This window comes from Marmota flaviventris, chromosome 7 (genome assembly GCF_047511675.1).
Source record: "Marmota flaviventris isolate mMarFla1 chromosome 7, mMarFla1.hap1, whole genome shotgun sequence".
Lineage (NCBI taxonomy): Eukaryota > Metazoa > Chordata > Mammalia > Rodentia > Sciuridae > Marmota > Marmota flaviventris.
Genome location: NC_092504.1, coordinates 38,848,763 through 38,864,102, shown reverse-complemented (window position 1 = coordinate 38,864,102; position 15,340 = coordinate 38,848,763). Strand labels below are relative to the sequence as shown.

At 36.0% G+C, this 15,340-nt stretch overlaps 1 protein-coding gene across 3 annotated transcripts in view; it reads left to right on the top strand.

The window, feature by feature from the left end:
* The window catches only part of Txk (TXK tyrosine kinase), a 59,353-nt gene that overhangs the window by 18,041 nt on the left and 25,972 nt on the right, over nt 1-15,340 (top strand). For all 3 annotated transcript variants that reach the window (XM_027938432.3, XM_027938435.3, XM_027938423.3), the window contains 4 exons: nt 284-349; nt 5,230-5,284; nt 9,894-9,973; nt 10,803-10,930. In XM_027938432.3, coding sequence (XP_027794233.2) covers nt 284-349; nt 5,230-5,284; nt 9,894-9,973; nt 10,803-10,930 — 329 coding nt within the window. The remainder of the gene's footprint in view (nt 1-283; nt 350-5,229; nt 5,285-9,893; nt 9,974-10,802; nt 10,931-15,340) is intronic.

The following is a 15,340-nucleotide window of genomic DNA, read 5'->3' as shown; positions in this document are numbered from 1 at the left end:
AATTATCATTTAAGTGCCTTTTTTTCCTTTTTGAAATTATTTTGAGGTTACAAAACCTCCTAAACTATTCATCTTATAAATTAAGATTTTTGTATTTCTTCTACAGGGATTTTTGATGAGTTGGGAATGCAAAAAATGTTTTATTCTTTTTTTTTTTTTGAGAATTTAATCAGTAAACACATTTGATTTTCTCTTGCATCCTTGGGAGTTTAAAGAACTTTTCTCATGACAATGTCACAAGAGTGCTTAACATTTTGATTTTTGCTGCGTCTTTTTGTTGCAGGAACGAGGGCTTAATCCCAAGCAACTATGTGACTGAAAACAGACTCACCAATTTGGAATTATATGAGTAAGTGTCTTCCAAAGTGTGCTGTGTGGTAAACCTATGAAAATCAGGGACATTCTGGCAGTTTCAAAGTCTAGACACTTATTTTGGTCTGTGAAAAGAAAAGAAAGTAACACATTTGACAGTTTTAGCAATAGAGAGATCATTGGTCCTTATCATGATTGATTTAGAAACTTCTTTTTCTTAAACTTCATTTTGTTTTGTTTTGTATGGCCAGGTTTCTTTTTTAACAGGGACAGAATGAGGCCATCTGGCACTTAAAAAAAAACACACACACCTATATATCCTTAGTGGAAAGTTTCCTTTAAATAACATCATTCAATTTTTCAATGAGTGGTAAATTGTATTTACTATGTAAATAATTCCTATATTTTGGCTCACATTTTGAGGTATATTAGACATTGCTGAAGATAAGAACTAGGCTAGTGCTATCGTTTGGGAGAAACTTAGGCATGTTCAAAAAGGTTCTGCTCAAAAGATATTTTTAATACAATTATAGATTTGAAACAAGGAGATCTTCACAACCACTTTTTATAGAGCCTAATTTTTCAAGTGATAAAATAAGGCTGACAGATTAATTTACAGGTAGAAAGTGGCAGAGCTGGGACTAGCCCTGTTTTTTAAAATAAATTTAGATTTTCAGTTTGAGCATTCGCTTCCTCCTTCCTCAGGTACTTATTTTGCAATTAGCAAATGTTTCCAGAAGGTGGCAGTAGATGAGAGGAGTTGCCACACTAAGGGGCTTTTTGAGAACCACACATCAAAGAAATGAAAGAAACTTGCTTGGCCTTGCTACTAATTGAAGCACTCCTGAAAGTCAGATTCAGTATTTTCTTCCCTAAAGTAAATCCAGTTCCAAAAGCTCTGGTGAATAATGTAGGTTTTATTGGAGAGTAGAAGGAGATGACCACAGGACAACTCTACCAGGCTTCTCCATTGACTGTCTCTGTTCTCTCCCACAAACCACTGTCCTCTGTCTTCTCTCTACCTTCAGCCCATCTGCTGTGTCCGCTCTGTTAACTTAAGCTTTGTTAGTCCTGACCCAAGACTCCAGTCTCCAGTAAAAACCAAGCCCTTGGTGGCTGAACTCACACCTTCCTTAGAAAACAGCTTTACAACTATCTATAGTTACTCTGGCATGCCTCACACAGGTCTAACTGTCCCCTGGGTGGAGGGTGACCAACAGAAACAGAACTTTTGGAAAGCCATGTTACAGGAGATTTTGGATGAAAATCAACTACAAAAAAATAAGAAAAATAAGATTATTTTTCACCCCAGTTTGGATTTTCTGGAAGATTAAAGGAGTCATCTGTGACAATGACTACTTTACCCAGTATTGTTACTTTCTTTTTTTTTTGTTGTTGTTAATTAAGTTGCTCATCGCCACCACTGTTTAGAATAGGCTTGGGCTCTGGCTGCAACACTTACTTACAATGTAGATTTCACATCATTTGAATTAAACAACTCTGGGGTTACCATTGCCATTTCATTTTGGGGGGCTTAAATTTATTTTTGATTTTTGAAAAATCATCCTTATGAATCATTCTAATTCTGGGAAGACTTTTAACTTTATTGATTTAAAAAACCAAATTTGTTAAAATATAGTTATAATAGGTAACACTATTAATCACAAAGTTGATTGATCTCTTACATGTGTGCCAGGCATTTTTCTAATTATGGACAAGAATTGCTGCCCCAGGTTGAAATACTGAAATATGAGCTTAGGGATGGAGGAAACTGGCTCCAAATCCTGGCATCACCACTGGTTAGTTCTTTGATTCTAAGCAAAGTTGCCAAATGTCTCTGGCTGTTCTGAACCTCTGATGATCTCATAAGTGGGGACAATTATATCTATCTTGTATGGTATTTAGTAATTGGTCATTACATTCTAGTGATTATTATTTTTCCACAAATAGGAAAGACATTTACATTTTGGTCCACCTTGCTTAGTATTGCAAATATGCAGCCTTGCCTTTGTTACATTGGCCCCCTTTATTTGTTATTTCTTTATTTGTTAATTCTGTGTTTATTGTACATTTAAGATGGATCAGATGTGAGTGGTTCTCAGCCTTGGAGATACAACATGGAACACACAGAACCTTCCCTGCCTTCATGGAACTTACAGTTTCATGGAGACATTAAACAACACTAAATTCAAAAACAAATGTATAATTCTAAATTGTAGTGTTATGAAGGAAGAGTGTAAGACATTGTGGGAGAAAACAACAGGGAAGAGGATATATAAAGTGGTTGGGGATGTTGAGTTGGGAAGACCTTTCTAAGGAAAGGTATTTGTAAATTTAAATAAATAAGAACAGTTTCCTTTATTCACCCTCCACATACTAAATGTTCTTAAACAATCAGTTCTATTTATAAGCTCAGTTAATTAAATTTCCTGAAACATGTAATTAGCATTAATAAACTGAATACATTCAATTATCTTTTTAAATACTTCACATATTTGACAGGGCAAATCACAATTGTAATGAGCACTATGTAAGTCTTTAAATGATTCTACAAATCTAATAAATTAAACTTGTAAATATGAGAAATCAAGTTCTCCTAACTGTATGAATATCTGTTAAGTATTAATCAAATTCTCTTCAACTTCAAATAACAAGTTTTAAATTGATTATGCATTTGAAATAAGAGACAAAAAATGAATACGTTGGATTCTCTTAAAATGGTAGACAATTTAAATACCAAAACATGGATTATCCTGAACTTCTTATAAGAGTTTATCTCAATATCTCTACACTGAGTCCTTGATCTTCCCAGGGTTATAAAGCAACTCCCTAAGGGAAACTGATGTACCTTCTCAGCTCTGGTGGGATTTCCAAGTCAGAAATTCAGGAGCCCAATACTGTTACTTATTGATTAGAAATCTAAGATTGGGCATGAAACTCAAGGCCTGCATATATATACAAAAGTTTTGACTCAAATGTAGCTGGACTTGCTAATTTTTTTTTAATCAATAGATGCCCTGCCCCAACTCCTGTGTTCATATTATTTTGTACCTGTTATAAACACTGCTTTAAAAGTATAAATTATGGACTTTCCTATTTTTTAAAAAAGAATTTTCTGACTTTTAGATAAAACTTTGAAATACTATCCTCCCAACCTCCCTTAAATTACCTTCACTGAATCCTTTTACTACTTAACAGAATTGGGCTTTATTTTATAGGACCCTGAATTTGTGATATATTCTTATGTGGCTCTTGGGTAACTACTTTGAAGTCATTCTAATGATAGCCACATATGTATAAATTTTTAATTTATGTTTAAACAAAATTGGCAATTTACTTATGCTATTTATCACTGATAAATGAATACAAGTAATATAATTAACACCAACACAAAAGCAGCATGAGCTCAATGTTTTTAAAAAGCATTATTTTAAAAAAATATATAATTTATGTTAACTTTTTCCTTTTTGAATATCATCATGCAGTCACGGCTTTTCACAGATTCAATTTACTTTAGTGAATTATAATCATTATTTTCCTTTTAACATCCAAATTTCACAACCTAACCAGTGGGGGCTCCTTAAGCTAATTCCTTGTGTCTTAATTAGTTTGAAGAATTTTTTTTTTCTTCCTGCAACAAGAACTCTCAGACTCATCTTGAAATTCCTCAGTTGAATATTAACATTGACTAAAAAGTTCAGAATGATGCTCACAATGTAACACTGAGTAACTTTTCTTCCAACACTAGTGGTCAGTGGTCAGATGACAGTGATCAGAGCCATCTGTCATCTCCCATTGTCTGTGGATTATCTTCCCAAAGTTCACTTTCAGTTTGATGACATCAGTATTTTAGATAACTGACCATTCTGACTTGATGGCAGCTGTCTACTCCTGGCTGTGAAGAGAAGTCCACAAGTTGAGGTGAGGAGTTGGTTAGTCACCATGTGGCCGGCCTTTGGTGACTCAGTACAAAGTTAAATATATACCTCCTTTCTTCTACTATCCACAAAATTAGTATTTCTGGTAATATTAGGTTAAATTCCAAATTCTTTGTAAAAATGTTGTTTTTTTTAACGAAGGCTTTTCAATTTTTAAAAATCTCCCTGTTCTACCACTTTTCTCTGCTTTCTGAATAACATTTGCTTACTGTCTAGGTATGGTCATATCAAACTATATGTTTACTTTATAATATTACTTAATCATGTTTACTGTGTGTTCATATATTCTGGCCACTTAATGACGTGCTTAATGCAGAGGAAACAGAACAATTGAAGGCAGAAAGGGGCTTGGTGAGTCTGGGGAGGAAAGAGCCCCAACATGACAAAGCTTTGTGAGGGAGGGCAGAGTGGGGAAGAGATGTGGCAGGAGAGGGCTCCGGGGCAGGGTCCCATGCTGGCCGTTCCATGAGCTCTGTTAACTACCCACTCTACTCAGAGGGAATGGACTTGAGAGAATCAGATACATTAGGATGAATTTTAATTTTGGAAAGGGAAATAACACTTATGAAAGCACTCAAATAAGAAGTTCCTGAGAGTAAAGAAAGTTGCTACTTTTTAGTTTGTCTGCTAAAGCTCAGCATTTGTTGAAGATGATGACTTCTTACCCACAAGTCTTTCATGGAATTTTACAAGATCTTGAGTCCATCAAAATTACATACAGGTGCTAAGCATGTATGTCAGAAAGTTTGAATGGGCTATGCTAGAATAACTAGGCAATCAGGCCTGAAATTAGTAAAATTGTATTAAACCTGATCAGTTGTCCTGTAATATTCTATCATAATTTATCTGAATTTTAAAAAGCCAGAACATTCTAAAATTAATTCTGAACCAAGGTCTTTAAAATGAAGGAAATAGAGTCAGATTTTTTTTGGAAAAAAATTAATAAAAAATTTAAACATTATTTGTGTTGCTTTTATAGGTGGTACCATAGGAACATTACCAGAAATCAGGCAGAACGTCTATTGAAACAGGAGGTAATTATCATTGTAGTGATGAATAAATCTGAATATTTTCTAAATGTCTGAGAGAGGCATATTATGAAGACTTTAATCAACTATACAGGTGTCTTGCTTCTTGTTCTTTCTAATTCTGAAGTCTTATTAAGACTTCATCCCCAATACATGTTTCTTGGTAAGTTGGTAAGTCAAATATATTTATGTCAGATCATGTTTTCCATTAACTTTCTTCATAATTTCAGAAATCTATTTCTCCTGAAATGATTTCAACTCCAATGTACTGAGACTCCTTCATTCATTCTAACATGCTTTCTGCCTGTAGAATTTGTATTTGAGTTGCTCATATAACCTCTGCTGCAAAAGCAATTGAATATACTCTCTAACCTCACAAACTTACACTCATTAAAAACATAAACAGAAAAATACATGGTGTAGTAGTTTCTTCATTCTTTGGAAACAAAGGGGAGAGTAGGATAGACAAAATATCAGATTCAGATCAGAACTACTCATTTAGGTCAAACCAAAACAAAACTGCATATAGTTAAATTTCCAACAGCCGGTAAATATTAACTGTGGGGAAACATAGAGTCAAAACTAGAAACTAGATAAGAGGTATTGTATCATTAAGCACTGCTGTTGGATGTTGAGGAAATCTCAAAATGTGACTGAGAAAGAATCAGTTCTGTAACTAAAACTCAATACCTGTAATGGGTCAGGAGCAGGATAGACTCACTTTGTTGCAGAGGGACAGACAGGATGAGGGTCAGAGACCCAGCCTCAGGCAATATTGGGGTAGAGCTTTGTTTGCTAAGAGGAAATTGAAATAAATATGGTGTTTCCCTGGCATGGTCCCATAGACAGGTTTTTGTAAAATGATGTTAGTAAATTCAAAGAGAATGTCCATTTCTGATTTTCCTAGACTGAAGTGCCCTCTGTGGGAATTGTATCAGCTTGAATACCTATCAGAAATGAAGAGTGTCTGGTTTCCCATAACCTCTCCAGCCAGTGGTTTATAGGAAACATCTGGATCTTTGCTCTTTGACACCTCATCTCAGTGTGGATTTGATTTGCACTTCTCTTATTCTGGGGATTTTAAATATTATTCAGATATTAAATTTTTTATGTTTGTATTCCCTCTTCTGTAAACTGTTCATATCCTTTGCATAATTTTCTATTTTTTATCCTTTTCTAAGAATTTGCAGGACCTATGTAGCTATATTTAGGAAATTATTCTTTGTGGTGTGGCAATATTTACTCCAGTTTTTTAATTGTTCTGTGGTTTTCTGGCATAAATAATATTTGAATTATGTATGTTTGAATTTGTGCGGAAAATTTTTGTAAGAATTGAGAGTTTGTGTCAGAATTTTCTTCCCTACTCTAAGGTTACACACACACACACACACACAAAACAAACAAACAAACAAAAAAAAACAAACCCTTATGTTTCTTGATACTTAGTGGTTTTGTTTTGTGTATTTATACCTCCAATCCATTCCTATTTAATTTTTTTTTAAAAAGAGTTTTTCTCATGTAGCTTGTACATTTATCTTTTGTGTTGCTATCATACATGAATATATCTTGCTTTTATTTATGAAAGATTTTGAGTTCTGTGAATTAATTTTGTACCCAATAATGCTGGGGAGTTTTCATAGTTTTTCACTGGATTGTCTTAGGTTTCAGATACATGATCTTACCAGCAACAAATAGTGATGATTTCAATTACTCTTTTATAATATTAATACAGTACTTCTAATTTTTGCTCCTCATTCAATTTCATTGCCTAGTGTTACCAGAATAGTATAAATACTAGTGTTGTTAGTGGGCATGATTTTTTTTTTCTCCTGACATTATTTGGAATAATATCCATATAAAGCATAATAAAGGACTTGAGACTAGGGTAAAGAAAGGTATTGTGTAAGGAAGTACAAATATCTTCCTGTTGTACTGAGAATTTTTAAAAGTTGTACTAGAAGTTGGAGTTTGTCAAATGCCTTTTCAACATGTCTGGAGATGTCTATGATTTTTTTTTCCTCCCTCAGATCTGTTAATATGACAAATTATATTAATGAGATTTCCAACACTGAATTTCTCTGACATTCCTGTAGGCAAACCCTCTTGGTCATGGTGTATTATTCTTTTGTGCTACTGAATTTGATTTGTTAACATTTTATTTTGTGTTAAGTGATGTAAGTTGACATAAGCTGGTCAGTACTTTTGTTTGTGCACAGTTGGGTTGTTGGTATTGATATTAAGCTCAACCTGTACATAAATTTAGAAGTTTTTGTTCTTTTCATATGTTCAGGATTAGTTTAATCTCTGTACTTTTTTTTTTAAGGTTTAATACATCAAAATGTGTAACTGTGGTGCTTTTAAATTTAGCTCTTTAAAAACATCCACTTTTTATTCATAGTTTCATTAAAACTTTCAGTTCTTCTGGACTAAATTTTAAGACAAGTTATGTTTTGTTAATTAATTATCCATTTCATTCAATTTTTCAATTTTATTGTATAGAGTAGAGTAAATTTTTATTTTTTTCTGGATTTTTGCATATTTGTACCTATGACTTTTTGGGGGACGGAGTCCCTTTGATTGAACTCAGCAGCACTTGACCACTGAGCCACATCCTCAGCTCTATTTCGTATTTTATTTAGAGACAGGGTCTCACTGAGTTGCTTAGTGCCTTGCTTTTGGTGAGGCTGTTTGAACTCGTGATTATCCTGCCTCACCCTCCTGAGCCACTGGGATTACAGGTGTGTGCCACCGTACCTGGTTTATGACTTATTTTTTATAAACTTTTGCCATTAGTTATTGATTAGGTGAATTAGCTGTTTATTTATTGTTTTCCCTGAGCAACCAGACTTTGAACTTAATTCCTAGTTGTACTTTAAAAAAATAATTTATTATCTATCATAATTATAATTTATATTTTATCTACTTTTTAAAAATAATTTATTATCTTTGATCTTTTTAACTTATTTCTTCTATTGTACTTGGATTTTATAACTAACTTATTTTTACTTCTTTTACTTATTGGTATAAATAATAACACTGAATTTATTTCTGAGTACTGTTAGAGCTGCATAGCAAAAGATGATGTTTCCTTATTATCTTCTGGATATTTTCATTTTTGATTTAATTTCCTTGAGTTATATAAAAGAGAATTAAAGAGGGCTGGGGATATAGCTCAGTTGGTAGAGTGCTTGCCTTACATGCACAAGGCCCTGGGTTCAATCCCCAGCACCAGAGAGAGAGAGAATATTAAAAATCTATAGGAGGTAGGAGCATTTTATTTGGGGTTTTGTTGGGAATTTCTAGTGTTCATGCTTTGTGATCAGGAAATACTGTTTGTGTTCTTTCAACTTTGATTCATTGTAAGAGGAGACCACTACATGTGCAACTTTATTACCTGCATATTACATATACTGACATGTATATATATTATTGTATATGCAATCTAAACTGTACACGCACCTTTGCTTTTTATATCTTTGTCTTTTATGTCTTTACCCTTTGATATGTAACACAATCCTTGAACATTATAGGAATTCAATGAAAGATAGATTTTGTAATTTCAAATGACTATAAGAGATTCTTTTATTTAAAACACTTGACCAGGGAATGAGGCTTATGCCTGGTAGGAGGAAGAAAAGATTCTGTCGATGGATTACAGGCACCTGGAGGGGACCCTGCTCTTTGGGTCACACAGTTTGCAAGCACAGGTGAAGGTGCACAGCACTTCCCAAGGGTAAACTGCCATGGGTTTGACATGATTCCAAAAGTTTTCCCACTTGAAAACAAACATATCCAGGGAGACTGAACTTTTCATAATAGGAAACAAACAAATCAAAAGAATCTAACATTCAAAATTATTTTAAAGCAATTTTCTGCCTTATCAGAGTCTCTGGAAGAATGTCCACAGGAATCTTTTTTTTTTTTTTTTTTTTTTTGGTAGTGCTAGGGATTAAACCCAGGGCCTTGTGCATGCAAGGCAATCACTCTACCAACTAAGATATATTCCCCAGCCCCAAGGGACCTGCTTTTTAATTTAGTATCACCCTTGTTAAAGTGTTCTCCTGCCATTTCTCTTTTCATTTCTTCCCACCCCTACAGCAACTTCTTTCTCCCTTCAGACTCTCCCAAATCCATTCTTTCTCATGAACTCTGATCTCTCCATCCATTCTCTGTCTTTCCAAAAATATTTTTACCTGCTTCCTTCATCCTATCCACTACCTTATTTCTCTTCTTCCAAAGTACAGGCCTGTCAGTCTCAGACGTTCATCTTATCAATCAGCTATTTTTATCTGTTGTCCCAATTAATACAACAAAAACAACTAATAAGTGGGGTACAAGACTCTTAGATACAGAACTTTCTTTTTATAAAAACCAGAAGGTTTTTAAATACTCTTGCATTATAAATTCATGTCCAAATTACACTACTTTTAGAAATGTGACTTCTAAACCTATAGGGGATATAAAACATTGGGTGTACTTCCAGTCTCATTCTTTATAGTAAGAATATAGTAAGTGACTTATAGTAAGTTGGTATAGCTTTGGTTTTCATCACCAAGATATAATGTTGTCTTTCTGAGCAAGAATAGACTTATATAATGAGTAAATTGTTTTTCAGGCTAAAGAAGGTGCATTTATTGTCAGAGATTCAAGACATTTGGGGTCTTACACCATTTCCGTGTTTATAAGAGCTAGAAGGTAAGCAGCTGTGACTTTGGTTAATATATAAGCCCTAGGACAATCTGTTTTTATGGTGATACCATCATGTACAGAATCGAGGTGAGAGCTTAGTTTAGGGAGAGGATTTCTGGCTTGGAAGTCAGGACTAGCCGGACCACATTGTATCCCTAACACGCTACGTGTGATATTACATTAGCTCCGTGACCTCTTTTGTCTTCCTTTTCTCAACCATCAAATAAAGGGGTTAGATAAGGTTAGGTGTAGAAGATACTATTGCTGCATTCCTCCTGTCCCTTGGTCTACTCTGGGATTGACCTGCAGGGAGGTTTTTTTCTCTTAGAAAGCTTCCCATGTCTTCCTGCCTGAGAATGTTCTCTGGTTGTGGAAGAAAATAGGACCCATTGATTAGGCTGGAAATACCTGCAGTTACATCAGAAGCAGCGGTCCATCAATGAGGAATGGGAGCTGGTGGATAAACACCTGTTTTTTTTTTTTTTTTTTTTGTGCTTCTGTGGGGCAGTTCTGAGGTATGTTCTCCAGTCTGTCATAGATTCCTAGAAGGATTGAAGTTTCTCAAAATATTCTGTGTTCCATGATGAGCTCCACTTTTTTGGACACTGAACTTTTCACCTAAACAGTATTGGCTGAAGTTATGTTTGAATCTGAGGCCTCAATAAGACCATTGAGGAATTTTCCAAGGATGGTCAGGCACATGTTAAACTGATCAATCTTCTCTTCAGTGTATGGTGTTGATGGCATGAGAATTTGAGTTCTGTTGCTTAATGAATTGTCTTAGTTCTAAAGTGACCTTTTGATTGTTTACTAATTTACATTTTATCTGCTATAGAAGTACAGAGGCTACAATAAAACATTATCAGATTAAAAGGAATGATTCCGGACAGTGGTATGTGGCTGAAAGACACCTCTTTCCATCAGTGCCTGAGTTGATCTGGTATCACCAGCACAATGCCGCTGGTAAGTGAGGGACATGGGGCTGGGAGGGTTGGGGAGCCAGGCTCTGGACAGCAATGCATGGTGGGTATCAGACACTCAACAGGAATAAGTTTCCCTCTACAAAGAGCTTAGGAACTTGAAAAACACTGTTTTCTGGGCCACTGTCCTCTTCATTGATGTGCTTTTGTTTTTCTAGTGAAGGGGCAAGAAGTGAGTCTATTTTTCATACTTCTACCATGTTAGAAAAATGATGGGTGGCTGAGAAGCAAAAGGCCTTTTGGTCATTATGCATTTGTTCTGGAAATTTATGTAGGGCAAAATGTAATAAGGTTTCAAATGCCCTAAATGATGATGCCTCCTTCTCTTTACTCTCCTCTCCTAGGTTTGCTCTCTACTTTAGACAATTGTAACAGAAAACGCTCTTTAAATCTCTCTCTGTTCTTTCTAGTGTGGAGAAAAGAGAAAGTTATACAAAATCCAGCCTTTTATAGTCACTTTGGCCTAAATATACTGAAGAAATATTTAACCTCCTTTCCCGGCTATTGTTTGCCACATTGTCATTTGTGCAAACCTATCATCTGCAGAAAGATAATAGGATTCCAGAAAGTTCCACCACAATTGCAACCACATCTCTGGCCTTCAGCCCCTACTCATTGTGGGCTGGATCACTATGAGTCCACGGGGGAATCTTCTGACGTCAGCATTACAGCATTTGGAACCCACTGTCACTTTTCATATTATTTTGACTTTTTGTCATGCAGTGCTGTTTTGATTTCACTCATGAAAAGTTGTGTTGACCAAAATAATCCTTTCTGGAAAGAGACCACTTTTCCATTAAACTGGCCCTAAATATTAGGAATAAACCCCAAGAAATTTGTATCCATCTATAGGATGAGCCTACATGGATATTCTAGATGGTCACAGGGAGTGTGGTTTGAGAGGTGGAGGCCTGGGAGGCCACAGGTGTGGCTGGAGATACAAACCCCCTGAATCAGGAGACAGGCTCTGAGTTTCTTCTGCTCATTCCTCCTTCTCCTTCCTTCAAAGAAAATAATTTTAAAAACTGATGTTAAGAAAAATAATGAAGTAGATTAGAATGTACTAACATTAAAAATGTGGGTAAGTTAAAAAAATTTGCAAGCAATATATTCAGATCATAGTGCCATTTTTTTTCCTGGTAAAAAGAAGCATATATATGATTTACAAACAAGAGTATAACAGACTATAAATTGTTAATGTTTATCTGTGGAAACTGAGAGCTGGAAGTAAAGGACACTTTTATTTTCTGCTTTATAGATGGCTTTAGAGTTTTTTAAATTACAATGCATGTATATCATTCTTATCATCTACAAAATACCACAAAGATAATTTTAAAAATAAAACAACTGAAACAAGAAAAAAAGTGAAAACAGGAGATAAAAATTGATAACCAGGGGCTGGGGCTGTAGCTGAGTGGCAGAGCACTTGCCTAGCACATGGGAGGCATTGATTGGGTTTGATCCTGAGCACCACATAAAAATAAACAAATAAAATAAATGTATGCTTTCCGTATACAACTACAAAAGTAAAAAAGAAAAAAAATTCCTAACCATGGTGCTATTTTTTTAAGAAAGAAAATAAACTATAAAAGAAGTAAGAAAACAAGAAAGAAGGGTGATAAGGACAAGAAGAAAGTCATACGCCCCAGAAATAATCGATATTTACTAAAGATTTACTTTGGGGCAAATCCTGTTTCAAGTGCTTTTATGTTTATTTAATCTTCAGAGCAACCTATGAGTAGGTGCTGTTGAGATTTTTCATCTTATGGATGAAAAAACTTAAGGTAACTTTGAGGTAACTTGCTCAAGGTCATATAGCTAATAAGTACCTATGTTGAGATTTAAACCCACAGAAGTCATGGAAACTATTGAAACCATTGAGCCCTCTGGGTTCAGCGTCTATTGTATCCTCCAGAAAGAGGCAACTCATGTCATTGGAGGATATTTTGGAGGTTCAGTTTTAGAAAAGTTATGAATTGGGGTCCATGGCTATCCTGTCTCCTTATTTAAAAAAAATTATTACCTAAACTTTGACTTTTTCTGTGTACGTATAAACATATAAACCCACGACGATTCACCACCTTACCCAGAAGTAAGGACAAAGCCAAGAGAATGACAGACTTCTTTCTGTCACAGAAAGACTATCACTAATCCATTGGTAGTATTTCCCAGGATAAAAATATTTGGCAAATAAAAACTTTGACGTTAGAGAAAATCTCTCCAATTCCTCTCTTTAATTACTTGAATCATGTGCTATAAAGACTCACCTAGAGGGCTGGGGTTGTGGCTCAGAGGTATAGCACTCCCCTAGCACGTGGGCCCTGGGTTCGATCCTTAGCATGACATAAAAATAAATAAATAAATTAAAGGTCTTGTGTCCGACAACAACAACTGTATATAAAGACTCCACTAGGGAGAAGCTCTAACCTCAAGTAGGTATTCAGAGTTGCTAGGTAACACTGTTTTCTGTTTTTTTGTTCAAACTTTTACCATTCTCCTCAAGGCCCTTTGCCAACAGTAATCACTGGCCTATTAGCACATCAGTTAGCTGTCTTCTTCGTTAAGAAAATGGAAGCAGCTCAGCATGACCTTCCTCCATTGTCTCCTGTCACTGCCATCACCCTCATTCCCTCCAACCCTCCAATAGTAAGGAGGCCAAGGCCTCGCCTATGCTCTTGTTCCCATCTCTCCTCTTCTGCTGGGGCTCCTTTCTCTCTGGTCACTCCATTTTTTCCCCCTAACCTTCTCTTACAGTCCTCCTACCCCTAAGACATTTTTATTTTAGAAACAAAAACAAACTTCTGTTGAGTGAGTGTGTGTGTGTGTGTGTGTGTGTGTGTTGCTCTTTTTAGTCACACTTTTGAAAAAATAAATGTGTCTACGTCTACTGCCTCCAATTCCTCACTTTCCATTTGGTGTGCTTGTGGAATCTGGCTTCTACCTCCAGCCTCCACAGCTCTGTGCTTTGCCAGTAACCCCCACATGGGCGCATGCAGTGTAGCTTTCAAGTGCTCATGTATTCGGCCTTTGTTGTTATATCTGGTGGTGACATTTCTTGAATTTCCTGCTCCCTAGATGTTTGACATCATCCTTTCTTGGTCTTCTCTAATTCACATCATTCCCTATGAATCTTCCCAAAGAGTCCTTCTTTTCTTCCTTTAAACACTGATGTTCCACAGGGGTTCCATCCTTGATCACTCGTCATCTCACCCTAGGGTTCTCCCTTTGCATAATTTTACCTGGTGGACACAGACACTTGGAATTCTCTGGCCTTGAACTTCAGTGATGAAGTCGGGTCTTTCATCTTATACCCTCTCTCTCCCTCCAAATCTAGGCTTCTTGCTGTTATTTATCTCGGACAATGGTGCCATCATTTAGCCAATTAAAGAGACTGGATGCATTGGTAGTTGATGTTTCTATTCTCAAAACCTAACTTCTTATTAATTATTAAGGGGAATTAATTTCATACCCTAAAAGTGTCTCCTCTGACCCTTGCCTCTCCCTATTAGTGCTGCCCTAATCAGTGCTCAGGTGAAAAATTGCAGTAGGCTCTTAACTGCTGTCACTGTCTCTGATGCTCTTTCACCCTTAATTCAACCCTGTTCTGGTGCCAGAGTGAACTATCAAAAATATAAATATGAATATTTCACCTCCTTAATTGGGACATCTCAATGGCTCTCTCCCACCTGCAGGAAAATGCAGTGCTCCCTAGCATGACTTACAAGGCCCATCACAACCACAAATCCTTCTACTTCTCAAGTACAACTTGTTGCCTCTCCCTACCTCTTGCTTTTTGTTCAAGTGCCACCTTTCTGCTTCACATCTCTCAGTATCATTCATGCTGTCACCTCTGCCTAGAATGTCCTTTCAGTTTTTTCCTCGTGAGTTACTCCACTTATTAGATTCACCTCAGGTGTCATTTCCTCCCATAAAACTTCTTTTTTAAAATCCAGCCATGTGTTCAGTCTTCCTTCTCCACGCCCCAGCAAACTTTGCGTGCATCTCTGGCACAGTGCTTGTGTTGGAACAGCCTCTCCTTTCCTTCTTCACTGAGATAGAGCTCCCTTGTTTTATTCATCTTTGGATCTGCCTAGATGAGTGTCTTGCATTCAGTAGGCACTTAATAGAAAAAATTCTTTCTGTTTTTATACTGGCTAAGCTTGTTTCTGCCTTCCAGTCTCTGCACATGTTGTTCCATCTGCCTGCAAGAATCTTTCTCTGGATCTTTCTGAGATGACTCCTTGTCAATCAATGCCATATAACTGTCATCTTGTCAGGAAGGGCTTCCCTGAGCAACTATCTACAGTCTCTGTATTTTATCTTCTCTGCTTTCACCTATCCTCAGCTACCTTTTCTTGTGTTCATACACTTGTTTATTTCCCGCCCCCGAGGG